Raw genomic sequence first — 27991 nt, forward strand, 5'->3', positions numbered from 1 at the left:
CCAGTCTCGTTACTCTATCTGCCTCTTAGCGGTGCTCGTTGTTACTCCGCCTCTTCGCGGATCACACCACGTTTCCAACCGGAGGAAAAAAAAGTCGACCTCCCGTTTTTTCTGGGTACGTACATGCTTTACATGTCGCCGCCATCAGCCGTAAGGGGTTTTATCGGGGGCTGAAACACTTGTTACCGGTTTTCAGAGGGCTTAATGCCTCGCGAAGCTACCACTAGAGCGTGTTTTAGAAAGAAGATGCGACAGGAGGAAAAGCAGGGAGGGGTGGCTAAAATACTACGCTGTGGGAAATACGCAAATATGTGGAGCAATTTGGAGTTCCTTTGATTAGGGGCGACCTCACATTAGCAGAAGTCACAGCTGCGCTGGTTTTAAGCAATATTCTCAATTTTCAGGGTTTTTTTTTTTTTTTTCACCGAAATGAGGAAGATATAATTGGTTTCAGTATTTCGGTGCTCATTTAATTAGCTTCAGCTCATCGCGTTTTCTTCGCCAGTCCTGACTTTGGAGTAATGTGATTACAGGCTGTTAAAGCGGTAGAAATGGACAACGACTTTTGGTCGTGATAAGGATGTCGCGTAGCTGTATGTAATGAGAATCACGGGATCCGTTGTTTTCAGTTTGCAGTTTTTACTTTTTTTCCCCAATTTATAATTCCACCCCACAATTTTGGTAAATTTCTATGTTGTAATGCACAAGTAAAGTTCTCCTTTTATACATCGAGAATGACTCCATCATTTACCAAAGTGTTGAAAAGCTGTAAGATTTCTGAAGCAACACCTCTAAAATGCTGTGAGAGGCACGCCAACCAAATTGGCACACATTTGAATACAGTCACTTTCAAGTCAAGAATCTGTATAATCAACTTTTGGTTGCAATTGCAGGTCTTTTTGGGGTATGACTCTACCACATTGTCACATCTAGAGAACATTTTTTGTGCAAAATATCTTTCTCTTTGTCAAACTTGTTGAGGTACAGCCATCCTCTCAGACTGGTTTTTCTGTCTCAGCTGAGGAGAAGTTTCCCCACAGCAAGAGGCTGCTACCACCGTTTCACAAACACGATGGTGTGTTTTGCATGCATGCCAGATAATTAGATTTAGGACTCGCCTGACTGTGGCACACTATTCTGTTATTAGTATAGCTGCCTCCCCAGCACTTGAATTAATTTGCTCGACGGGTGATTTCAAGGTTTGGTTTTTTTCTTTGATGTGGATCATCACAATCACCACACCCTCTGTCACCATGAACACTAAAAACATATACAAATATTAAAGTACAAAACAGAAATTTACAATACAAACAACTTGCTTTCACTGGGGAACACTAAGTGTTGATTTTGTTATGTCAAGTGCATCTTGACAGTTCAAGTCATTCATTACAATGATTCTGCAAGCTTTTATAAGGGCTGCTCTCATTAGCTATGGCAGTCCATAAGGTGCATACATACAAACAAACAAACAACAAAAAACATTACAAAGTGCAAATACCATTAGACCAAACAAAATATAAACCACCAACAGTGCTAATCAAAACAAACATCATTAAACAATCTTTAACATCCTTAATTTAGAAAATTCACTTTAAATAATTTACAATAAATAGTCTACAAATTTAAATAATTTAGACAATTTATTTTAAATGGCTCACTTTCCATTACAATTAGTTAAAATGCATAGAAAAGCCTTGCTCCCTTCAGTTCAGCTGCTTTGTGTTGGTCAGTCACAATAAGTTAAATTCATTGAAATCAATGGCAGTATGTTGAAAAGGATGTGCACTGTGGGACAAGATACGACAAAGTGCTTGAGAAATACAGATTTCCTGATTGCCTTCATGAGAACGATTTGACCTGTAGTGCAAGTCAGGCATCGTGCTGTTGAAGCAGGAACCATGGGGAGTAGGTTGACATTCGTGACTGAGATGAAGAATGCTGTTGCACAGGGAACATGCCATTCTCTGTGGTGCTCAATCAATGATCAATTGGCTGTCACTGGGCAGCTTTTAGTTTGTTTTTTTGTGTGTGTGTGACATCACAAATAATTGAAGTAGATGGATGTGGTATCAGTTGGGAGATTTCCACCTTATGAAATCCCCGAGTAAAAATAAATGTTTCATTTTCATACATGAGCCCAGGCAAATTAGTTTTTCTAAGTTTAGTAGTTTTGAAATGCTCACACAACAGAATTTTGCATCTTTTTACCATTCTAAAAATATAAAAAGTTGTATATTGGAAGGTTAAATGGAGACAGCTGAGTTAAAGGCAATGCAAATCTGCAGCATAAAATACATTTTATAATTAAACACTCCTCTCCAGCACCTGCTACCAGATGGAGGTGGGACTCTGAATCGTGGTTTCTGACGAGCTTTGTCAAACTGGTTCTGTTTAAATGCGGAGGCTATTTTAATACAACTATTGCCAACAAAGATCCTGCACTGCACACATCAGCACAATGCGTTGTGTGACAGTTTTGCTAGAAATCAGCTTTGTTTTATTCCATAGCGCTGCAGAAAAGTCCTGTTTGTATGTCAGTTTCTTTGGCGTCTCATTAAAAAGCACCGTGAACTTTAGGTTCAGTATTATGAATAATTTTATTCACTTTTGGCACGTTTTAAAACTTTGGTCCATCTTTATTTACTGTAACTGGCCAAGCTGTCGCTTCTCTGCTTTTCAAAACGGAACGTTCCCCGTTTTAAAATGGCACATTGAGTTTTTCTGCATTTATTTGTCCAATTAAAACAATCATTCAGTATCTTTATTTCTTTGTAGTAGTGGAATCGCTCCCCTGAGACCACTTATGGAACCTCTCATCTATTTACAAACTCTTTATTCCACAAGTGCCCAATTTAGGCATTATACCACATCGCATCAATTATTTATCCTTAAAGCATCAGGGATCAACTTGCTGCCTGACTGTAAGCTACTGTAGCTCTTTCACAGACACTTGATCAAAGGCCGCAGAAGCTTCCAGCTGAGTCCCGGGCTGGCCTACAATTACAGATTACAGCTTTGTTTGCTAAAATCGGTCATGCATTAAAGCATACATATATGTTTGTCAATATAATCTTATAAATTCTACACAAGCTGGTGTTTGCAGAGAGGCATGCAAAGATTCTATGACGATGAGATCTCTGTTTAAACATGTTGACAGTTTCTTCTGTCAGTGTTGTAGTTAAAATTCATGAAGATTACAAGGAAGTATTTGCAGAAGGGTTTGGTTAGGAGCTTGGCCCCCCTCCCATCTTTCTTCCTCAATGTTTTTAGAGATAATTGTACATGTACCAAGTATCCTTATTAACCTTGAAGAGAAACGGCAGTTTTTATCCCGAGTGTTTGAAATCGTACCTAATTTATGACTTTTAAACTGGGATCAATTACCGTTTCCTGTAAATGTAAAATTTTTCAGAGCTGAAAAAAAAGCTTTAGCTGTAACCGTTATGCTTTGCATTGAGAGTGAGCGTTACAACTGCACAGTATATCAAGTAACAATAGTCTCTGCCAAAGACTCATTGCACCTTGTTAGTTTATTACAGATGAGTACACACCCACAGTGGAATGTTTAACAAAAAAAAAAACTACACATGATATACTAATAATGCAAAAATGCTGTATTTCTACAGCTCAGATTTGCAAAGATCTTGTGACATCTGAAGGAATGTTTTCCAGAAGGCATATTCAATTCCAGTAATGGCTGAGAAGGGGCCATCATAGTGGAGAAATTATCTTTAACAGACTTAAACTGGAGTTTGGTTAATAGTTTGGAAAAATGACTGTGTCCTCCTCAGCTCTGACTTACTACACTAGGAAATGAAAGCCTTCATGTCCTCCCACATTCTCTCCAGTGTTTTTTGAAGCCATTATTGACAAATGGCAAAGATCTCTCTCTTCAGATGTACTTGTCTCGCTAAAGAATGTGTCGCCGATTTCACATGATCATAAAGATTCGGATTGTTTGATGAAAACTGTTTGTTCTATTATCTTTAAATAATCCATAAATGAATGTTTGTAATCATCCAACAAATGGTGCAGGCAGAAGATTCCTAACTTTTGTCGATCAGACTATACAGTTAACATTTAACCTGAATTCTGCTGCAGCGACGGCTCCCACTGAGGATAGAGAACTTTTCTAGCGTCGCGTACAACTTGCTTTGTTAAAATATGTCATCTTTTGTTAATGGAGAACTGGGTTGCATGGTGGGGCAGAAGTTCTTCTCTCCCGTTCTCTCATGTTCACTAGTGTAAAAATATTGTCAGCTAAGCAAACCGGTTGAATATGATGGAGAAGCATTGAAGGCAGGAAAACTAAAGTGTTACTTTCTTCCACTGCCAATACCATAGTGTGTTACCTCAATCAATCAATCAATCAATCAAATTTTATTTGTATAGCACATTTCAGCAGCAAGGCATTTCAAAGTGCTTTACATGATTAAAATAAGAACAGCATGTGACGGTGAATAAACAGTGAGAACGAGAGAGAGATTTAAAGATAAAAACATTAAAACCCCCACCGTCGTTTAACTGGGCTCAAACCTCAGAGTTTCAGTTTAGTTAAACGACGTTTAACTGAGACGTTTTCCGGGCGGCTTTACATCATTAAAACGTAGAAAAGAAATAAAAAGAAATTAAAAACATTAACGACATCATGTGACATTAAAAAGAGATAAAAAAAAAAGTTTTAGTTAAAACGCTGTTTAACAAGGGTTAAACAGCATTTAACCCTTGTTAAGGTTAACCTTGTCAAGGTTTTGAGATCAAACTCACCTCCTATTTGGATCAAACTCACCTCCTCTCTTACAGCTGCATATTTATATCTTTGTTCATGAAACTCTAAAACTTTAAATCGTTGTTTTTTTTTTTTGCCCAATTTTACCTGTTATCCCAGGTCTTGTCTATGTTTTAGACAACAGTGTGGATTATACAAACTATCTAGATAACTATCATAGTAATTGGTGTCGCAGAAAAAATGAAATGCAGAGCAAAAACTGAAAAGCATGTCTTAAAGCGTAAAAAATTAAGGATACTATTAAAATGATCCAAACATTTAAAAATTTGAGCTTCAAGGTTAAAAAGATGTTTTCTAGCAAGCTTTTTTTTCTAAAATTTCAATAAAAACCTCATTGTGTGAATGGTAGCATAGTTTTAAAGAATCCGCTATAAAATGCTGAAATGCATATATACACTATATCAGTGGTAGTATTATGCTGTGGGACTTTTTTTAAAAATTTTTTTTTGCTGGTGAATTGCACAAACTGGGTGGAATACAGTAACGAAGGACTGACTTCAGATTTTATAATTTCCCCAAATCTCCAGAATCATCCTAAAAACAGCGAGGGTTACAATAAAAACTATTGTAATATAGTTGAATTATGTACCTAATTGGATCAAACTACTCACCTTTTAGTTTATTCTTGCCTGTTTAGCAGTCAAACTGTATCTTTTCACAAACCATAAATGTCAGCCGATCTCTCTCGCATAGGCTGACTCCCCAAGACAAGTCGGGTTTGTGTTTGCATCAAGAAGAACCAACAAAGAATGTCAGTTATTTTACTTTACAAACATGTCGCCCAACTAATTAACCAATCAGCTGATGCTGAAAACACTGAATTTCTTGTCTGTTCTGCATTGCTTTGCTTCCAAAACTCAATCAACAATCACTGCATTCTGGAATTTTCCTCATTTTATGAGAAGGGGACAAGTGATGCGTTCAGGAGCACTAAGAGCGACTGAGCTTTCAGGAAACTGGATGCAGACGGGCAGAGGTTGCTATGGAAATTTAGACTGACATCTCATTTTATAACATGGCACAGGAAATGTATTCAGTATGTCGCCCCACCCAAGGAGGGCCGGGTGACCACTTTTGAGCCTTTCTACACACTTCAAAAAAAAATTATTTACTTAATTACACTGTAAGAATCACTTGTGGTGGTGTTTGCTGAAAAGCTTGCTGCACCATGAATAAAACCAAGGAAACATTTAGCTCCTAAAAGTAAGGCTCTATGGTCAAACTGTTAAGTGAAAACGTTTCTAATATTGGCCCAACATCTGCTGTTTTTTTTTTTTTTTGTTTTGTTTAGTTTTTTCATTTTTGTTATTTGCCAAACAAAAAAATATCTGTTGTGATACGGGCCTGCTGTCTAGCTTGTTTCGACTGAGTGTTGTGTATTCAGCTTGGCTGCGGTCACAGCGGCGCTCCGACAGGCGCTCAGCTGGAGCGAGGCGCTTGGCACTCGATGCGATGCTGCAAACGATTCATCCGCAGCTTTCAACTGCGCTGGGATCCACAGAGCTGTTCCTCGCTTCGTTCCGTAAGAGTCGCCAAGCCTACGCMRMSCSTAGTAGAGCTGTTGTCATAGCAGCATGAAATACTCCATTAATGTCCCCTCTTTCACTAATAATTAATGTTTGTTGGGTAATTATAATCCACTGTTGTTCAGGAGCAGAAGCGCTGCATATACAGAGCGATGGAGGAATCTTGCACAAAATTTATTTAGTTTCAAAACTGTTTCCTATGTAATTGATGATTTAAATCTCGGATGTTACGAACTCTGGAAAGGTTGCATCAGTTGCCTTAGCTTTTTGAAGATACCGTAGGAGAGGGGCTGGGGGGGGAGGGATTGCTCAAATATAATAATCAAAAAAATGTGGGATGGGATTTTTGGCATGCTTTGTAGTGATGTTTTGCATAGTCTAGTGGATTTTTATGGTTGGTTGGTTGACAGACAAAATGTCTTATTCAAAATGTACTTAACTGTTTAAAGGAAATTGTGTAGTTTCAGTTTGAGTAAAGGTTAGTATTTGTAGCTCATATTTAGGAGGTTGTAGTAGAAAACATTTACAACTGTTACAGTAAAAGAAAAATTAGACAAGATGAGAACTTTGACACCTTTTCAACTATGATTATGATGCATTAACGTTACACTACATACTTGACATCGGACCTTAAAGCCACCAGTGAAGTCTTTATTATTTTAAACTGTAAATAAAAACAAAATGTGTTTTCATCTGGTGCGGTGGGGAAAAAAGAGTATTCTGTTGCTTTATGAATGCTGTAAATTCATATAATTCTTAAAAACGAATGTAATACCATAGTGTTAACCGTTTAACTATAACCACTGGAGCTGAAAAACCAGTCTCATGTCACAGCCACTTATCAGACACGATTTGCCTGGTTTTATCTCCCACTGCTCTGCAGGCTGTCATGCTTGATGTATACAGGACAAACACCCATAGTGCTTTAAAAATGATGGGTGGTGGATAAAAGTGAAAAGCTTTGGTATACAAAAGGGAATTATATGCGGAAATTCAGTCATGTGTCAAATGGAGAAGTCGACGCACTCGTTTTAGGGCAGAGTAGCATACTTATGTTGGTGAGAACTGTGACGAGAGAGCTTGAACTGTGAAGAGGAAGCTATTATAACCCAGCCTCTTCAAATGAGTGTGATGGTCGGAGGATGTTCTCCTTTTTTATTTATTTTTTTAAGTTTTAATGTGTTGCATTTAGGACTCCAGATATCCCGTAAAAGTGCATTTAAAGTAAAAAATTTTCCCAAAATTCTTGAAGGGACTTTGCTTTTCAATCATCTCAAGGCTGCAGTTTTAACCTTTATTTCAGTAGCTTTTTTTTTACCACCTCTTTTTTTTTCCATCCGCATAACTACTTGAATTAAATGACTAAGTCAATTCTTTGATGATCTTCCATTTTAAAATGCATGCATTGTTGAATTTAAACAGATTAGTAAGTCGTTTTCAGGCACATGTAAATAGATTTCTTTTTTTTTATTTACATAGAAATATTTCTACATTTTTATAGTTTGAGTTCAAATGGAGTCATTTTTTTTCTGTATTTGTTACTTTTGGTCATACTTTGATATTGGATTTGGTGAATTTGTGCAGATTAATCCTTTATATTTATTTATTTTTTATTTCTCTGTAAAGTAGTTGGAAAATTCATTCCAGGCTGTGTCAAATTGGAGTTCAGGAGATGCAGTCACAGGAGGGCTTGTGAGCCCGTCAACTGTTGCAAATAAACCTTGAGCATTTTGTTACGATTTCCTCAAAGAACTTTTTCCTTGCATGTTTTAGTGTGGCGTGATGGATAGCTTTGAAGTCTTTCTTTGTAGATTTCTTAATAGACATGAAGTTTATTTTTGACAAAGACTATCTAATAGGACATTAAAGAAAAAAAAAAGTTTTTAGATGAAGTAAAATTTCAGAGCCGGACTGGAGACATTTTTCTTTCTGGAAGTAACGACTACGTGGATCCATGTGGTCGTACTTTGGTTTCGAAAGTTTGCCTTACCTTTTGTTTGAACGCATGCTGTGGCACACTTCAGCCCCACAGATTTGCACAAGGCAGTCTCCTCAGTAAATGATTAGATGTCTTATCTCCAAAATGGCCTGTATTTGTACATACGAAGTGGTTGTGTTTTAAATCCAATGTAATCCCACTGATAAGCCTTTTCATATTTACAGTTGATGTCAGAGCGGACTCCAGGCTTGACTGCCAGAGGTCAGCGCTGCTGTGATAAGCTTTATGATGAGCTTTTTCTCTTTTGATGAAACTGTAGTGTCTTCTTTTTATTTATTTATTTATTTATTTTTTTTACTTTGAAAAAAAATTATTTGCTGCTGTTTTTGTCTTTTGATAAACATGTTGGATAAAAATGTGGTGAGCACACAATTTGTTTTCAGACTTTGAAAAAAATTATTTTGAGTAGAGTTTCTGGTTTAGTCATGAAGAAAATTGGGATACTTTAAGTTTTTTTTTTTTCAAAAAGAAATGTTCCTTTATTGATGTCTAATCAATAAATATCTTTGTAATATCTTTAATTGTATTTAAAATGTATCTTGTTGTCCCACAGAATCTCCATGAGTTCAAGTCCTGATCTTTGATTCTGGTTCAATCTGACTGCTCAACTATAGCAAGAGCCTGACATAAGTCCAGTGACGGTGTTTTAGAGTTTCTGAAAACTACTTTTATCAATTTGTGGTCTACTTTCTGGAGGAACTTGCTTGGATGTACAAACCTGGGCAGGTTTCTGGTTGTTTGAAGTTCCTCCAACTGTTGACTAGTTTCTGTGCATTGGAATGGCTAATGCCAAATTATTTTGGTACCTTTTTAATTCCCTCTCTAAACTCATTGCCTTAGACAATTGATATCACCAAGGTGTTTACACCCATTTTAACAGGACAAACCACCTTCAAAAAGCTGAGCAACGATGTTCCGAACATGTGCAATTTTAGTTTTATTGTAAGAATAAATTTCAGTGCAGGCTAAATTATTCCACACCAGGAACTGCATATCTTAAAATGTCTTTTTTCTTGAATTTAATACTAAATGTCCATATACAGATATGTCTGAAAACACGACTGTACATGAATACAATGTCAGTGATATGTTTTGTTTTGCAATATTTTTGATTTAGGAAAGAATTGGGGGGGGGGGGCAGGGCAGGGATTCAGGCTTTTTTTTTTTTTTTTTTTTTTTTGCTGTTGTTTTTTTTCACATATGAAGCCTGACTGAAAAATTTGTCCCTAATCCAGCTATGTGTTCCTGACAGAGTGCAGCAGGTTCATATAAAAATAACTCCACTCTGCAACCTTTGACAACCTTCAGCAATCCCTCGAAGCCTTATGTTTGACACTGGGTCCACAAAGCAGTCGGTTACCTCTCTGCTCTCTACTAAAAAGTGCCTCGTTGAAGTGTTTATTTAACTGTTCATTTCACTGTGCAGGTGGAGTGTCATTGAGGAAGTCGCCAAGGCAGCTCACCCGTCATCATGGTGAACATCCCAGAATACTATGCAGGGAAAAATGTGCTGATATCCGGAGCTACAGGCTTCATGGGAAAGGTACATCAGAGGTTTAGCGAGCTTGTGAAATGTGGCTGAACTTTGAACTACTGCTTGGAAGTCTTTTTTTTTTTTTGTCTCTCCAGCATCAGTAATAAAATTAGACAAAATAGATGTTTTTTGTTGGGTTTTTTTTCCTTTCTGCTTGTTGCCAGGTGAACGCTTCATGTGTGCGTAGTTGCAAAAACATAATGTTAATGTCATGAATTTTTTATTTTTTTTCTTCCTTTTTAGTTCTTTGACAAATGTTTAAGTGGTTTGGTCTATTTTTAGCTGAATAATGTCAACTAAACTAAAAAAAATGGGGTCAGTACTGACTTATGCAATGCTCCAATAAGCCAGAAACGACTTCAGTCAGTTTTTGCACGTTATCTTGTACATCATGAAAATGACTCTTGTGTTATAGGAATGGAGATGGAAAAGGTTTTTTGTTTTACAACACAAACTTTTTAAGACCTTAGTATCTCTTGGTATCCTAAATGGTGTACTAAATATCCCATGTCTGCTGGTAGAGAAGGGCACCAGCTGCCTGAACATGACTAAGCTAATAGAAAATAGAGTATTAAAAAAAGGCACAGGAAATAAAAATGATCTATACGTCATATGGTGAACTTTTATCCAGGTTTGTAGCTGTGGTCTAGTCAGAGTTTAGCGCTTAAAGTCTAGCCAATCACTGTTGATTGCTGTAATTCTTTTTCATTAAAATTCCAACCGTTGCATGAATGTTACTGGATAAAATCTGAATAACGCAGAGTAAAATTCTTGTTCCAAATTCAGTTTGAGGATAAATGAATCCATTTTCTTGTTTGTTGTCCAAGGTTCTGCTGGAGAAGCTGCTGAGGTCCTGCCCAGGGGTCAAAACCGTTTACGTAATGGTGAGGTCAAAAGCTGGACAGAGCCCTCAAGCCCGCGTAGCCGACATGATTAACTGCAAGGTGAGAGCTGGGCACTCAGAAACCATAATGAATGGCTGTCACTGAGGAAGATGAGGAGCTTCTGAAAAGCCTGTTACACTTGTTTGTGTGCAAATACATGAACACGGTCCAATTGTGTTTGTAGTGGAAACTCCTCCTTAAATTGCATCATAGTTTATATTATCTATTACTCATCTACTCTGTTTACTTACTTTAAATAGTCAGAATGTAAAACCTTATAACAGAACTGTGGCATTGCACGTCTCATAAGTCGGGAAAGAAATTTAGAGGTCAGCTTTGAATGCACTTTTGTAAGTTGTTTAAAGTGAAGGTTGAGGGTAATTCTGCTGAGTCTTCCTCTTTCTTAAGAAGATGGCCGACACTGATGAGGTTGGGCCTCATCATAGGGTCAGGAGTACCACAGAAAGATGACTTTAGATGTTTTCATCAAAAGTTTCACAATATCTAACAAGACTTGCTTACGGAGAAGGGTACATGCACCTAAAATTAGCATTCAGAAAAGCAGAGAAATTCAGAAGAACAGTAAATTATTTGAAACTGAGTTAACACCAGTGGCAAGATGCATTTTTTTTATGAATATTGTTGGAAACTTTTTTTTATTTCAGACATTTAATTCAAGAAATGTCTACATTATGTGGTTTCATTAAGGAAAAAGTGATTTCAAGTATATATTTTTCTGTTAATTGATTATTGTGGGTTACAACTAATAAAATTATCAGAATGCATCTCAAATTAAAATGTTACACAAGACTAAGAAAGAAAATTACAGAAACGTACAAGCCTCATACTGCTGGTTCACTGATGCCCTACACATGGTGGGTAACCCACTGGGGGATAGGATATTCACAGAGCACAATAAAGGAAAGTTGAGTGGAAGGAAAAAGTATGGTAGGAAAGAAGTGACCAAACAGTGGAGGAAACGGTAGCCTTGAGAAGATTATAATGCAAACTCCTTGTATGAATATGATTTCATTTTAAAGCAGGATTTGGCATGTGACAATGCTGCATAAAGGATTAATGGCTCCATTAGGAAGAAACTTCCAGTCTTAAACTTCATAGTATTATCAAGTGAAATGCCAAAGCCAACAACAAAGTGAGCTAAAAATCATTTGAAGCAACTTGGTTCTACAAGCTGACTCATGCAAAAGGAGCGCCAACCAAATAATGTATGCATGTACTTCAGACTGTATTTAGAATGTATTTCTTTTTCACTAACATTTAAATTTTCTGAGAAACCAACTTTTGGGTTTGAGCCAATGCCATAAAAATGAACACGTATGTACATAAAATATACATATCTTGTATATCTTATATTTAAGTGTTTCACATTTCTGAGCTTGAACTGGGTACATGTAGGGCAAATATTGTCTTTTCATTCAATATAAATATTTGTTTGCAATGTCTCTAAGGACATTTGGTCTCTTTTTTTTCTTTTTTTTCATTTATCACAGTATACGTTAAAAAAGCAGTTTCATCATCATCTGTTTTGCCTTAAGCTTTTAGGTTTTTTTTTTATTTGAAGACATAAACTTCTTTATTCATTGTAACGCAGTTCATTTTGTTGTTTGTCTCAGTTGTTTGAAAAATTGCAAGCAGAGCAGCCAGACTTTGCAGAGAAGATCACAGCAGTGAACAGTGACCTCACAGTACTGGAGCTTGATCTCAGCAAAGAGGATCAGAGCATCCTGGTCGAAAACATCAACATCGTCTTCCACTGTGCCGCAACAATCCGCTTCAATGAGCCGCTTAAGTGAGTGATGTTTGATTTTCTTTTTTTTTCTTTCTTTTTTTTTTTTTACCTTTTCATGAGGCAAATACTCAGTGTAATTGACTGTTTTCTAAGGCTTGGCTCTTTTCAGCCCAATGTTGATAGAGCGTACCTTCTATTTGCAGTACACAGAAACCGAACACCTGGCACGCCTTGCTTTTTCTGCTGAATTTAAGACACAGCTGCTTATTGACCTCTACTTCCCACACAATCTTTAGAAGAAACTGAGTGCATACTTATTTAAAGACATTTCCTCCAATTAGTGGTCTTAAAAAGCTGATTTTTGCAAACCAGACACAATGACACATTGGTTTCTGACTACACATAGATTTTTTTTTCCCGTTTAGCTATTATAGTTATAAGATGTCTAATTCTGTGTTTCCATCAAACAACAAAGCTCCATTTTGAAACTCCATCTGAAGAGTCTTTTGGCGTGTAGCTTGATGCATGTTATGGCGTTTTTGCTGTAATCATAATTGTATAATACCTCAAGCCCGCCAGCTGGTCCTCAGTAAGGTGAGACTCAAACTTGTTAATGACGCACAGATGTGAATATTGTTACAGATTTTAGATTGTCAGTTTAAAATCTAATGCATATTTTGTCAATTTCAGATTTCTCTTAAAAACTAAAAACACTACAATATTTAGGAAGATGTCAGCATTCAGAATATTTAAATTTTTTAACCTTTGTGTCATAAGCGGTGATTTATTTATTATTTTGGGAACAGAGGCAACAATACATTGTGTTTGTGTAAAATACTTTCACATGTATTTTGAACATAAATAAACCTTAAAGAGGAGTGGTGTTCCATATTCAGACTCTAAATAYGTTTGGTTGACATGAATGCATAATGTCATTGAAAGAAAGCAACAATAAAAAGCTGGTCGATACAAATTTTGCATCTTTTGACTTTGACTTTATTTTTAAAGCCTGCACAGATCTTGAGTGCTGATTGTTCCTTGGTATGGTGTAGTCGCTATTCGGACAACTGACTTAATTTTATAATTTTTAATTTTTTGTAATTTTTTCAGTCTTCCCAGTCTTTAAACTAAAACTCAGTGAAAATGCTTGAATCTCTGCCTATGCTTGTTTTCTGTGTCTTAGAGATGCAATCCAGCTGAATGTCCTGGCCACACAGAAGATGCTGGCGCTGGCCCACAGGATGAAGCACCTGGAGGTCTTTATTCACATCTCCACAGCTTACGCCCACTGTGACAGGGAGGTCATTGAGGAAGTTGTGTACCCTCCTCCTGTAAACTACCGCAAACTCCTTGACACTCTTGAGTAAGTTTCTGCACAATTATGCAGATTTAAGCAAAATTTAATGTACCGTGTGACTGTCAAAAGTCCATGATGCTGTGAGCAGGCCAGCTTTATCTTTATTTTACTTTGTAGCACCGATGTTGACGGCATCACTCACTACTTTTTAGATATATTAGTGCAACTTTAAGATCAAATTTGATGAATGGAGACAGAATGGCACCATTAGTAAACCTATACTATGTTGATAAGCAGAGTTACTTTATGATGGCATTCTGGGTGGATATGCCAAAACTGAACAGAATAATATCAAATGCCTTTTTCTCCATTTTTGTCCTATCTTCTGTTCCGGCTTAGTGCTGGTGTTTATTTTTAGAGTGGTGCAAAGTGGCTTTGTTTGCATGTTCAAAGTACCTCATAACTCAAACCGTTTTATTTTCTCCAAGCTAAACTTTGGTATAAGCTCTCAACCCATTTCTGTCCTATGCAGATGTTTTAAAAGCAACTTTGCTCATTGTATTGAAGCATTTAATAATTATTTTAAGAACCTGTTTGGCAGGTCAAGTTAAAGTCAGCAGTTTTCATCGTGCTCAAAAGATAAATTACCTTTTTATAAAGTTTGACTTTTAAGTCAAAGGTAACATTGCTGTTAAGGGCATGGGATATTGGATAATTCTTCATAATGAATCTTGTATGTAAACTGGATTCATGTTATATGTTGTGTTTGCATCTATGTTAGAGCAAAAGTGTACACAATGTTCTCTGTAGACCAAAGCATGGAGGATTAGAATTAACATGTAAAACGTGTAAAGTTAATAATGAAACCAAAGAAGCATTTTTGATTTTGCTTTGGTTTAAGAAAAATATAACTCTGCGTCAGACTCCTCATGATTCTGGTAGTTGATCTTAATTCCCCATTACTATTCTTGGTGCGTTTAGCACAGGGGTGGGCAAACTTGGTCCTCGAGGGCCAGTGTCCTGCAACTCTTGGATGTCTCCCTGGTCCAACACACTTGAATCCAATAGCTCAATCAACTCCTAAGTGCAGTCAAGTTCTCCAGAGTCCTGCTAACGACCTCATTATTTGACTCGGGTGTGTTGAATTGGAGATGCATCTAAAAGTTGCAGGAGACGGGCCCTCGAGGCCTGAAGTTGCCCACCCCTGGTTTAGCCTTTCTAGATGTTAGAAACCGAAACTCAATACGTCATCCCAGGTAAGTCTTCTTTCTCTGCCTTCAGCTGGATGGACGACGATTTGGTAGCAACACTGACCCCCAAGCTTATTGGAGAGCGCCCCAACACTTACACCTACACCAAAGCCTTGGCTGAGTATTTGGTGCAGCAGGAGGCTGGAGACCTCAACGTCGCCATCGTCAGACCCTCGATTGTTGGCGCTAGCTGGAAAGAGCCGTTCCCCGTGAGTCATTCGAAACGCTCGTTCTGCTTTAAATTTGAATGCATTCTGAAAACCTCTCAACCTACTAGAGTAATGTATAAATTGGGCCTAAAAAGGAGCCATGTATAAGTTATCAAAAGAGATGACCAGCACCAATCGGCAGCGACTCTGAAAGTGTGACAAAGAACAAGTAAATGCTAAAAACTCTTGTCAGAAAAGCTAATATGCAGTTAAAAAAAGGGTTTTTTGGTAGCTTAAACATAATGTTGTCAGTTGATGTCACTTGTGCATAAAGAAGGCATCGGTGTCAGTTCTGGCCTGTCTGTTCCTCAGAGCTTTGTCAAGATCTTGGTAATCAAGCGTTTGTTGTCTATACATGCATGCAAGTTTAAGCAGCGAGTCCAAACAGAGATCATCCTGATGGCCACAGCTGGTAGAATGTGAGACCTCCAGTAAAAAAAAAGCATCATTTAATGTCTCAAGAGCAGAGGTTTAAGAATTTGTCACTGAAGCAGTTCCCAGATCTTTTTTGTTTTAAAGGGGATGTACTCAGCTTCCTCCTATATTATCTTTTATTTCCCCCACATGAAATGGTTGTCATATGGAAAAACGATATCCATAATTCCTTTTGTAAATTAGTTGGATGTAAAGAAATTTGGTTATTTAATTATTTCAGTTCTAATGCTATCCATTTCTCAGGGCTGGATTGACAACTTCAATGGACCCAGTGGGATATTTATCGCAGTAAGTAATACAATTAATGCTCTTATTAAACAATAAGGCATGAATAAAGCTTTTTGCAAAAACCCTTGCTGGATTAAAATATGACGTAATGTTAAAATTCATTTGTGTAATTGGTTACGTCAGACTTGTATAGGGCTTCATTAGGACACTGAAAGACACTTTGCAATGAAATCAGCCATTATCGTTCATGTAAACATCGATACTCTGACGATATCAAGCTACTGGATTGTAGACGCATCCTCCGTGGGGCAGTCTGACGGAACCAAGACAAATGGGACGTAGCGGACATTGTAGTACTGTAAACAACTTTTGTGGTCAGACTTCATCCTCGTGTATTACACCAGGATGAGTCCTGGGAATCCTTCCTCCTGGGAAGTGTCTCAGCCTTTTGGGAGGAACGCATGAGCCGACCACATCAATGTTCTTCATTAATCCGCAAAGCAATAATTTCATATTTTTCAACTAAACCTTTTTCTTTTGCATTAAGATAATTTCATCTCATTGTTTCAGGCTGGAAAGGGGATTCTGCGTACGATGAGGGCATCTAATGATGCCGTGGCTGACCTGGTCCCAGTGGATGTGGTCATTAACGCGACTCTAGCGGCAGCTTGGTTCTCTGGATCGCAACGAGTCAACAGGTTTAAAATCATCCACTTCTGTTGTGTAATCTGGTCAGGTTGTTGTTCACATGAATTACAATAAAGTAGTTGCTTCCTTTTGCAGGCCTCGAAGCATCCTGGTGTATAACTGCACAACTGGTGGGATCAACCCATTTCGCTGGGGCGAAGTCGGTATGATGTGTTTATATACCATTTTACTTTTAATGCAGCCTGTGTGAAGCCTTAAGCAATGAAGCAGTCATTAAATATGGCCTCTACCTTATTGAAATTTGTAATCCACTGCCTGCCACACCTAAACCAGAAGCTTTTGCTAATCCATTACTAGATTGTTGAGTTGCACAGAAAGTGCATGTTGGCACTGCATGTCCACAACCTTTTCCCATGTGTTTGAGAATATGCTGACGTAGATTTGGTTCAAAATGTTTAAACACTGGACTGTTCAGTGAGGAATATAATCTAAACTACTATAGTTAAAATCATATTGAGTTTCACACAGGGGAAAACTAAATGGGGGGTGGGGGATTTTTGCTCATTATTAAAAAATAATGTTTCAAAACAGAAGAATATAAATTTGCGGGTCTGGATGAAATGTGCTGTTTTCTAGATGTGTCATAATTAGTCTTGCATCAAACACAATGAGGAGAAAATGTAAAACTTTTTCTTATATATAATCAATCTCTTATAGAAGGCCCAGAAATTAGGGGTCATAAAAGAGCTTAGTTTTATCTAGAGGTGAGTTTCTGATTCTTGGCTTATCAAATTGATTTATAACTGATGGACACATTTTCTATCCATTATATAGGAGGTTACATTGTGCTAGACATAGTAAGGAATAGGAACAAAAAAAGAGGCAACAGTCTCCTTTTACCAAGAAGGTTACTGGGTTATGAGATCCTAATTATTCAAAGTTTTTAAGAGTCACATTAATCTTCTGTGAAATATTGTAAAATCCAAAGTGCATCCAAATTCTTGCTCCTTTTGAAAACACTCCGTGCTCCACTGAGGATTTTCAAATATTCTATAAAGAACAATAAAACAAAAGTACGAAAGTTATCATTTCAAGGTTGTTGTTTTTTTTTACAGTTGTGTATAGCGGCAAAAACAGTCGTCAACCCATCAAATTATTGCGGATTATTTCAAGATCCTTGAAGATCCTTTTTTTCCCTGTCACACAGAGGTTTTTGTGTGTTGACAAAAGAGTTACATTTTGTATGTAATGTTAAACATGGGTTCACTAACAAGGCTGCCTTTTGAATGCAAATGGTTGCACTGAATTTTATTTAGGGGTATTGGTTAGGGTAAATTTGTAAAATATTAGTGTCCTTAAGAAATAAACTCATATTTTAGCAGCTTAATATTGTTTTTGTTCAGGTCAGAATGAACTTGAACCAAGTCCTGTTCATTTAGCGTATATCTTTTTCAGGTCTGAAGCCAGAATGTGTGAAACACATTAACACTGGTCCTTGTTCCCTTATGTTGAACAACCTTCTCTTCTTAGAGTACCATGTAATATCCACATTCAAGAGGAACCCCCTCGAACAGGCCTTCCGTCGGCCCAATGTTAATCTCACATCCAATCACCTAATCAATCAGTACTGGATTGCCGTGAGCCACAAGGCTCCGGCCTTCCTGTACGATATGTACCTCAGGCTGATCGGACGAGAGCCCAGGTAACCTCGTCACAGTCGCCTGCTCGGATGCGCCGTAGCTGTTGCTTTTCTAACAGTCATAGTAATTTCACATACACACACCTTTTGCTGCTTTATTCTGTCACTTTCTTCCTAGCGTAGACGCCTAACATCGTAGCTGCAGTGTTGATGTATGTGTGTTTATTGCTTCTGTGAAGTTCAATTGCTGTCGAGGAATGTATAACCCATGGCTCTCGGGGACAGAAGAGGGTGCTTGTGGGTTCTGCACTCTTTGCATTTTGCTGCCAAAGTTGTGTTTTCATCAGCATCTAAAATATTAGCTCAGAGATGCTGTAAGGTTTGCAGAGTCACGTTGGAACTAGATCAAGTCTCGTGCGATGGTGCACAAAAGCAGCAGGCTGGCAGAGACCGACCTGACAATCGGGACCGGCTTTTATTTCTAAAAGGAGGAAATGCGTCTTCTTCATCTCATCCCTCTGTGTCCTCCATGTCCCGTCATGTGTGTATCTCTCTCCTACAGAGAACTGCATAAACATGACCTTCAAGAACAATCCCCTAGAGCAGGCCTTCAGAAGGCCCAATGTCAATCTGCGCTCCAACCCCTTTACTAATCAGTACTGGACAACAGTCAGCCACACCCTGCCGGCCCTGCTGTATGACGGCTATCTCACACTGATGGGCCACAAGCCCCGGTAAGATCGCATCTGCCACAAACCCCTCCCACACTTTACAGTCCTCTTCCTGCTGCCAATCAACTCCCCCACTTCACCTCAGGTTCTCTTCACGGTCTTTCCTGATTTGTCTAACTTGGATTATAGAGAACATAAGACTTCTAAAGCGTCTTCTTCACCTGATCTCAGGGTGTCGCCTGATCTTTGTCATGACAACATGATTTGGATTCTATGCAAGCCTACCCTCCATCCAAAGATGTTTTCATTTATTGCGGCTCTCAATTCGCACTTCTTTCACTCAATCTGTCTCCCAAAATTTAATTATTTTTGACTAATCCAAAAAGCGGACTCCTCCACAGTGCCACTGAGTGAGCGGCAACGTCGGCAATTGACTCCTTGCAATCTAAAGTGTGCGTTGGAGTATGAAATGAGTTTAACTTGCACCAGCAGTGGGCTCCAATTCTGGAAGTGCGTTTTGAATCTTATTTGCTTTGTCATTGGTGGTAAATAAAGCTCTCCTTTCCACTGTTTGCTGGTCATTCATGCATGTTTAAAGCTTCCTTCCAATCAGTCGCATGCACTGGCAGAATCTGACTCATTTCAGTCAGCCTCCATTAGTTAAATTGATTGGACTGACAGCACTTCAGTGGAAATTATACAAGCCTAACTTTAGATCTACTTCAACACTGGCTGAATCGGAATGAATCAGATTCAATTAAGGCTGTTTTCTACACCTTTCCTCTTTAAATGATCATTGCTTGAATTGTGATGGCTTAATTAACACCTAATGAAGTTGGAGTAGGTCAACTGGATTTACTACACTTACCAGGCGGATAATGATGCATAAAGTGTTAATTGCTTATTGGGTTTGGCGCATGTTCAGCTCTGTTTATTCAGAGGAATGAATCGGCATAATCAAATTTTTGCTATTTAAGGAGATGCAAGCTGTCTTCCTGTTCTGTGCAGAATAAATCCAGTAGGCCGTTTCTGATTTTTGATGTCAATGGGGAAGAAATCCTGCCAACCACATTATTACCATTATTAGTATTTTTCCATTATTATTATTATTATTATTATTAAGCTCTCCTATATTTTAATTAAAGGCAGAATAAGCAACTTGTATGTTACAACTGATGTTTTAACAAAAATCCAGCTGAAATGGCTGTATGTTGAGTAACCATTTGATCAGTAATGCAGGTAAGATAAAAAAAAATGTGGAGTCTTTTTCTTTTTAAAAAAGCACTTATCTACCTTTTAATTTGCCAATTTTTATAATTTAAAAATCTGATTTTCAAAGCTTTCACATTGTTGCTGTTTGAAATGGTTTTATTTTTAAAAAAGCCATCCAGGTTGAGTTGATTTTTATTCCATTTCTTCCAAAACTTGAGATCATTGAAATCGAGCTCATGTTTGAAGGGGCTGAGAATTTTTCTTCAATGCTTCTAATTCTGGAGGATTTTGCAGAACAGCAACAATGTTGAAATCCTGCAGCTTGTGTATGTTGACGGGCTCATGGCTCTTTATATCTTGCAGTGACCTCCACTCTTGGTTGCACTCCTGGGAAAGATGCATAAAAAGCTTTTTTTACCTCTTAAATGTAGTATTTTATATAGAACTAAAAAAAAAACAGAGGAAGTAAAACAAACTTTTTAATTTGAGAAAATTTACCCAGTTGGAGGAAACATGCTATGGAATAGTTTTTCCTCTGTGTAATTTAAAGACAACGAAACATTGTGAATTATTTTCATAATGTATTTTTAAATGTTCGGTTGTTTTTAGAATATCTTGGAAAATTATGTGGTAATAATTTCCTATTCTGGTGTGTTTGGCTCGACTTTGGAGGCCTGATTCTGCCTGCCACTCCCCAAAACGGGAAAGAGGAGAAAGCATTGTCTTAATTTAAGACGGATGCATATTGATTTATTTTTGAAGTCTTTCATCAAGTAAAAGTTTTTTTATCTGAATGTCCTCATGTCTGCTGTTGGAGGAACACCTTAGTCTGAAGCTTCTAGAACTGTGACAATCAAGACTATGAGAATTATGTGCATCACATCCCAATACAATGACCAGGATGTTATGGAAAGTTTAAAAAAAAATCTCCACAGCTTACGGTTGGAGAACTCTGTGTCCGTAGCAGCCAGTAGCTTCTTTCTTCACACGTTCAACTTGATACTGAAAGCATTTTCTGTCATACAGTCGGATATGTGAGCATATTAAGTTGAACCTAAATTACCTTTTTCCTGAAAGTGTTTGAGACAAAGAAGGAAATACAGGTCCTTCTAAAAAAATTAGCATATTGTAATAAAGTTCAATATTTTCCATAATGTAATGATAAAAATTAAACTGTCATATATTTTAGATTCATTGCACACCAACTGAAATATTTCAGGTCTTTTATTGTTTTAATGAAGATGATTTTGGCATACAGCTCATGAAAACCCAAAATCCTTGTCTCAAAAAATTAGCATATTATGAAAAGGTTCTCTGAACGAGTAATTAACCTGATCATCTGAATCAACGAAGTAACTCTAAACACCTGCAAAAGATTCCTGAGGCTTTTAAAAACTCCCAGCCTGGTTCATTACTCAAAACTGCAATCATGGGTAAGACTGCTGACCTGACTGCTGTCCAGAAGGCCATCACTGACACCCTCAAGCAAGAGGGTAAGACACAGAAATTTCTGAACGAATAGGCTGTTTACAGAGTGCTGTATCAAGGCACCTCTGTGGGAAGGAAAAAGTGTGGCAGAAAACGCTGCACGAGAAGAGGTGACCGGACCCTGAGGAAGATTGTGAAGAAGGGCCGATTCCAGACCTTGGGAGAAGCAGTGGACTGAGTCTGGAGTAGAAACATCCAGAGCCACCGTGCACAGGCGTGTGCAGGAAATGGGCTACARGTCCCTCATTCCCCAGGTCAAACCACTTTTGAACCAGAAACGGCGACAGAAGCGCCTGACCTGGGCTACAGAGAAACAGCACTGGACTGTTGCTCAGTGGTCCAAAGTACTTTTTTTGGATGAAAGCAAATTTTGCATGTCATTYGGAAATCAAGRTGCCARARTCTGGAGGAAGACTGGGGAGAAGGAAATGCCAAAAGGCCAGAAGTCCAGTGTCAAGTACCCACAGTCAGTGATGGTCTGGGGAGCCATGTCAGCTGCTGGTGTTGGTCCACTGTGTTTTATCAAGGGCAGGTTCAATGCAGCAGCTATCAGGAGGTTTTGGAGCACTTTATGCTCCATCTGCAGAAAAGCTTTATGAAGATTTCATTTTTCAGCACAACCTGGCACCTGCTCACAGTGCCAAAACCACTGGTTTACTGACCATGGTATTACTGACCATGGTATTACTGTGTTCAATTTGCCTGCCAACTCTCCTGACCTGAACCACAGAGAATCTGTGGGATATTGTGAAGAGAAATTTGAGAGACGCAAGATCCAAAACTCTCAATGAGCTTAACCCAGGATGCTATCGAAGCATCCTGGGCCTCTATAACACCTCGGCAGTGCCACAGGCTGATTGCTGCATTGAAGCAGTCATTTCTGCAAAAGGATTCCCGACAAAGTATTGAGTGCATAACTGAACATAGTTATTTGAAGGTTGACTTTTTTTCTATTAAAAATCATTTCTTTTATTGGTCGGATGAAATATGCTAATTCTTTGAGACAGGGATTTTGGGTTTTCATGAGCTGTATGCCAAAATCATCAGTATTAAAAGAATATTAAGACCTGAAATATTTCAGTTGGTGTGCAATGAATCTAAAATATGATAGTTTCATTTTTATCATTACATTATGGAAAATAATGAACTTTATCACAATATGCTAATTTTTTTGAGAAGGACCTGTATGTGGGGAAGCACCTCGTGCCCGCTGTTAAGCATGGTGATGTAACATTATGCTGTGGGCCTGTGTCTGTTCCAAGGCGCCTGAAAACATTGTTGGAATGCATGGTTGCATTTTTGAGAAGTCCAGTAAACTGAAAAGGCAGAAATGCTTGCATGGTTCACCAGATAAAAAGCCTCTCTCCCCCCCCCCAAACCAAACCGCTGCAGAAAACCTTTGAGGTGAGCTGAAGAGTGAGGACTCTAGATGAGCCATTTCTAGGAGTGCAGTAAAGCATGGAGGACACTGTATATTCTCTCCTGACAGCTTATTTGATGAAGGGCTGCCCTTGGTATATTCTGAATAAATATTTAATTTATTTGGAAGCAATTGTCAAATTCCTCAGTCAAATCAAAGCAGTCTCTCTACATATTTGAAGTTGAGACTTTTGCCTCTGCTCAACAGCCAGACGTGTGATATGCCCCGTCTCTTTAAATTTCTTTAGCTGTCCTTTTCGTTCATTTATCGGTCTCATTTTTTTATTTATTTATTTTTTTGTACCCCCTTTTTCATTGACACATTGTGTATCACAGGATGATGAAGACAATCACTCGGCTGCACAAAGCCATGATGGTCCTGGAGTATTTCACCAGCCATTCCTGGGTCTGGAACACGGACAACGTGGCCATGCTGCTGTCCCACATGAGCCCTGAGGATAAGAAGGTAATCTTAGTTAAACCCAAACATGAGCGGTACATGAATTTATGGCACTTTGTCAAACTACCCGATTAAGTCTTTATTTAGGTAAAACCAAATTCATAATTCTCTGGAGGAGTTGAGTTTTCTGGAAAGTTTTCTTCCATTTGTAACCTGCTTCAGTTCAACCCAGAGCATCTCAAAGGGGTAGAGATCTGACTAGACCCAGCTCTCTGCATGCATTGATCTTGTCCTTTTTTTTTTTTTTTTTTTTTTTTTTGTGGATTTATTTGTATTTTCTCGATCATTGTGATTGTTGCAGGGTTCACTTATGCTTCACATTGATTTTTTTTTTAAATGATTGGTCTCATTTTTCTTTTAGCACCCTCTGGTAGCTGAAGTCATGAAGGATTCTTTGATTACGAGTTGGTCAAATCATGTTGTCACAAAACATTCCCAAACCATGATGCTTCCAGCTGAGTTTCACAGTTGGTCTGAGGTCCTGTCCTGGAATGCTGTTTCTGGTTTGACAAACCTGTCCTCTCAATACCTCGGTTTTTGACACATTATGTGCAAAGCACATGGTGCAAAGAAAAGGATTCCTGAAGTCCCGGTTGTCGTACTCCGTGGTAAAACTCAGCCTGGCCTTCGTGGTTTCATCCTTCATCACCTCAGATCGTGGCCTGACGACGGTTGTCTTGAATTCATTGTTGCAAATTTAAGTGTGAGAGCTTTTAGAATGACGTGCCTTACTCATGCGTTGCTCCAGTCATCCTTCTGAAGGCCTGAGGCGCGTCTGTAGATTTTATCATGGTGTTAACTCTCATTCGACTGTCAGGAGCGCCAAACGTAATGTCTCGTGGTTTTAACAAAGTAACCCACCTTCAAAATATTGGGTAATAATGTTGCAAGCATTTAGCATGTTGTTGCAAGCCTTTGTGGTTTTTAGACATTTACAAGTTGGAACCAGTGTGGATACGTTTTATTTATTCCCACCAGTCTGCATTGTTGCATCTTTTTTTTAAATTTTGTTTATATTACCTAAATTTCTCCATTATGAATAATAAGAAATGTCCTTTTTTTTCTTCTTCTTCTTCGTTCCTGAATAGGTGTTCAACTTTGATGTGCGCCAGCTGCACTGGGCAGAGTACATGGAAAATTACTGCATGGGCACAAAAAAATATGTCCTCAATGAGGAGCTGTCGGGGCTGCCTGCGGCACGCAAACACCTCAACAAGTAAGTTGGCTACGGATCTGCCTGCATGTGCAGACATATACCTCCTTCTGTACACAGCTTAATTTAGTTCCTGGAAAGTGTTGTGTGGTTTCAAGACTGTCATGGTTGAACATTTGCATATGTGTCACCACCCAAGAAATTTGAGACGGATCAGAGGAGAGTTTTTCCTGATAGATTAGCTCACTGTTTGTAAATCTCTGCGCAAGTAGATGTAGTATACCCGTAAAAATGTCTGTCAAGTTGAAACCCTAAACTTCAATGTATGAGACTTGTGAGATAAAAGGGACACAAGGGTTTTCAAGGATCTGAAAAGCACAGTGGTCATTTTTGTCAAGACCCCTGTACTCTGATGGCCATAAATAAAAAGAAGTGGAACAAACAAGCGGGACAAGTCTAACCTGGTCAGATTCAAATCTGAAAATAGAAACAGGATTAAGGGCTATTCATGCTGTTGACACAATACTGGTAGTTTTGTTTGCCTCTGATATGACCTTTTTAGTGTACAAGCATCATTGTTGAAAGAAAGCTTTTAAGAAAGCTTTTTATAGGCCTGTAGGCAATTTGCTGCAGGCTGCATCGATGACACAGCTAAGACTGTCGTCAAAAGGAGGTGCTCAGATTAAATGAGACCAAAAGGGAAAGTTTGGTTTTTGACTAAAATGGAAATGCAGCCTATCTGGAGCTGGGGTGGAGAAGCTTAAGGACATCAGTGTAAGTGGGGTTGGAAAAATTTTTGCATGCTACACTTTTTGAATTGTGATTTTTAAAAAAAGAAGAAGAAAAAAAAAAGTTTTTTGCCTCAACTTCACAATTCTATGCTACTTTGTGTCGGCCTGTTGCATTAAAAAAACATTTTATTTTATTTTATCTTTTTGCTTCTGTTACAAATTATTCTGCTGCTGTTTTTCTCACCTGTTGCTAAAACGGCGATTGTCGCAACCTCTTTTAAAGATGCAAGCTATGTGGGGAGAAAAACAAATGACAAGTTTTTAAGGAAAAGTAAATAATAAATTGAGAAAAATGAGGGGGGAAAAAAAAAAAAGATGTTGTGGACGATGAGGATTATGTGGTTGGCTGAATGACGTCTTGTGTTTCTGTGCCCGTTCCTCCAGGCTGAGGAACATCCGCTACACCTTCAACACCATCCTGATGGTTCTCATCTGGCGCATCTTCATCGCCCGGTCCCAAATGGCCCGCAACATCTGGTACTTTGTGGTGAGCCTCTGCTTCAAATTCCTCTCGTACTTCAGAGCTTCCTCCACCATGAGATAATGAACCGCGGACTCTGAGCAAGGCGGCGGCGAGTTGGAGGGACGAAGAACACGGCGCCTGTGGACGATGAGCGCTCTGAGCGAGGAGTGAAATGAGCTGGAGTCTGCAGTGACTTAAGATCTTTAAATATCCAACTCCTCTCCAACATGTCCTCGCTACATGAAACACAGAACTTTGTCTCAGATCAGCAGAGATTGGGCTAATCATTAAGAAGACCTCGTTCTGTTTCCCTTTGGTCCTGCTGCACATTCTGCAAAGCTATGCATTGAACAGTGCTCTGCTCCAAAACCCTATGACTTTGTTCAGAGTCCTGCCAGGCCAAAACTTGCTCTGCAAGAACAGAGAAACTAGCTCTCTCACCCAGAGCTGCAAGAACAAAACCACATTATTCTATTCCTGCAATTTGTGCTTGAACCATATTCTGGGGAACTCCTTTTTTTTCTTTTTTTTTTTTTCCCCCTTGTCTGTTGTCTGAAATATAAAGCAAGTGTCACACGACGCTGGGGATCTATGAAGACAGAGTTTTGCACTGGAGTAATGTTTGAAATGTACTGGCCAAAAAGAGATGTATTCTTGTTCTTGCAGTCACGAGTAAAACTAATTTCTCTGTTCTTGTGTCGTATGAACAGGCCTTTGTTATTAATCATAGACGAATCAACCCACCTTTCTTTTAGCTTTGTTCGACTGAGCATTCACCTGACTGCATCATTTCAACTTGGAGCATCAAACATTTCTGTGGCTTCTAGCAGATCGTTTAAAGGAATGTTTAAGGCTGTGAGGGCGCCATTTGTGCTGAATCATGCCTCACTCGACTTTCTTGCTCGGCGTTCCCCGGCATGTTCCTGCAGGACGGAAAATGAACTGTCAACAAGAATAAACTGCCGCATGTCGTCAGACTGCAACGGCTCGCCTCTGAATCACAACCAAGCATAATGCAGATTCTAATGGCTTTACCGAGTGCCTATACTGACTTTTTTTTTTTCTTGCATCTGCAAATTTTTACAAAAACCTTGTTTTTCCTCCTCTTCTGGTTCCCTTTTCTGTCAAATTTGTGTCCAAGTTGCAGCTTTTGCCAAATTCCTTTTGTGCCAGCAGCTTAGGTTGAGGTGGGAGGAGAAACTGTCTTCTTTTCAGCTCTTCTTTTTCCAGTTTGTCTGGAAAATAAATACCTTCAGGTTCAGATTATACCCTGGGTGATGCCCTGTAGCTCACATTTAAACGTGGGTCATTGCTTTTTGTTGTGCTATTCCTCTAGAATTAACTTGAACTCAAATTTTTGTCAAAGATTTAGTTGCTGCCATTTTGTGGAGTCTGTTACGTTTTGGGGCCATTTGTTCAGCTTCTATAAAAATCTAAATGTGTTTTTTTTTTGTTTTTTTTTCCCCTTCATTCTGAAGTCTTTAATTTCTCTGGGCTTTAACCGCTAGCGCCATAGAAAGTCTCAATACTGAAAAGCACTTTCTCATATTTATCCTCTGTTACCTTTCTTATTTATTTAACCCACCACGAGTCTGTAATTGCATGTGTCTTCTAACAGCGTCTTAATGCCTTCATGTCTGTCGCGTCGTCGTACCAGCATCTTTAAGGAATGTGATTTTCTCAGCATAAGCAAATGTACGTAAACCCCAAAATCCTGTGCCTGAACTCTTAATATCCGAATGTGAGAAAAAAAACAAAAAAAAAACAAAGGCAAAAGAGAAACGAGATGTGTTTTCTAACTCTATTGTGTACAGCTCTATTTAGATAGATTTGAAGAGATGAACAGATGTATTTTTCTGCTTGTCATCACACGCCTACTTTATGAAAGCTTAATGAAGTGGCCTCAGCTTATGTAAATAAAAACAGCTGAAATCCACAGTTTAGCACCATTTTAGCTTAAATTTGTAATCTGTTTATGTAAATGCACTTGTGTCCTGTCTGTTTGAGGAAAAAAAACACTGTAAAGTCAGATTTTTCTTCCGGCTTTAACAACTGGTGATGGCTGTAAGAGGATGAGATTTGAGTTGTTGTCTGGTTGAGTGAATAAATCGTGGCGGCTGTGCCTAATTTCCTTCAATGGGTGTAA

At 38.5% G+C, this 27991-nt stretch overlaps 1 protein-coding gene across 2 annotated transcripts; it reads left to right on the plus strand.

Annotated features, from left to right (window-relative positions):
- Window positions 1-9: 9 nt before the first annotated feature.
- Window positions 10-27982, plus strand: far1 (fatty acyl CoA reductase 1). Of its 2 annotated transcripts, none has more exons than XM_008411717.2 (13): window positions 10-115; window positions 9741-9857; window positions 10676-10792; window positions 12367-12542; window positions 13666-13845; window positions 15061-15238; window positions 15917-15961; window positions 16472-16599; window positions 16685-16752; window positions 18080-18251; window positions 23315-23444; window positions 24527-24654; window positions 25767-27982. In XM_008411717.2, the coding sequence occupies exons 2-13, from the start codon at window positions 9786-9788 to the stop codon at window positions 25924-25926; spliced, it is 1554 nt and encodes a 517-aa protein (XP_008409939.1). In that variant the 5' UTR covers window positions 10-115; window positions 9741-9785; the 3' UTR covers window positions 25927-27982. The 2 variants fall into 2 exon arrangements, with proteins under 2 accessions (XP_008409939.1, XP_008409938.1); XM_008411716.2 differs by lacking the exon at window positions 18080-18251 and adding an exon at window positions 18751-18922.
- Window positions 27983-27991: the final 9 nt, after the last annotated feature.

Source organism: Poecilia reticulata, linkage group LG6, assembly GCF_000633615.1.
Source record: "Poecilia reticulata strain Guanapo linkage group LG6, Guppy_female_1.0+MT, whole genome shotgun sequence".
Taxonomy (NCBI): domain Eukaryota; kingdom Metazoa; phylum Chordata; class Actinopteri; order Cyprinodontiformes; family Poeciliidae; genus Poecilia; species Poecilia reticulata.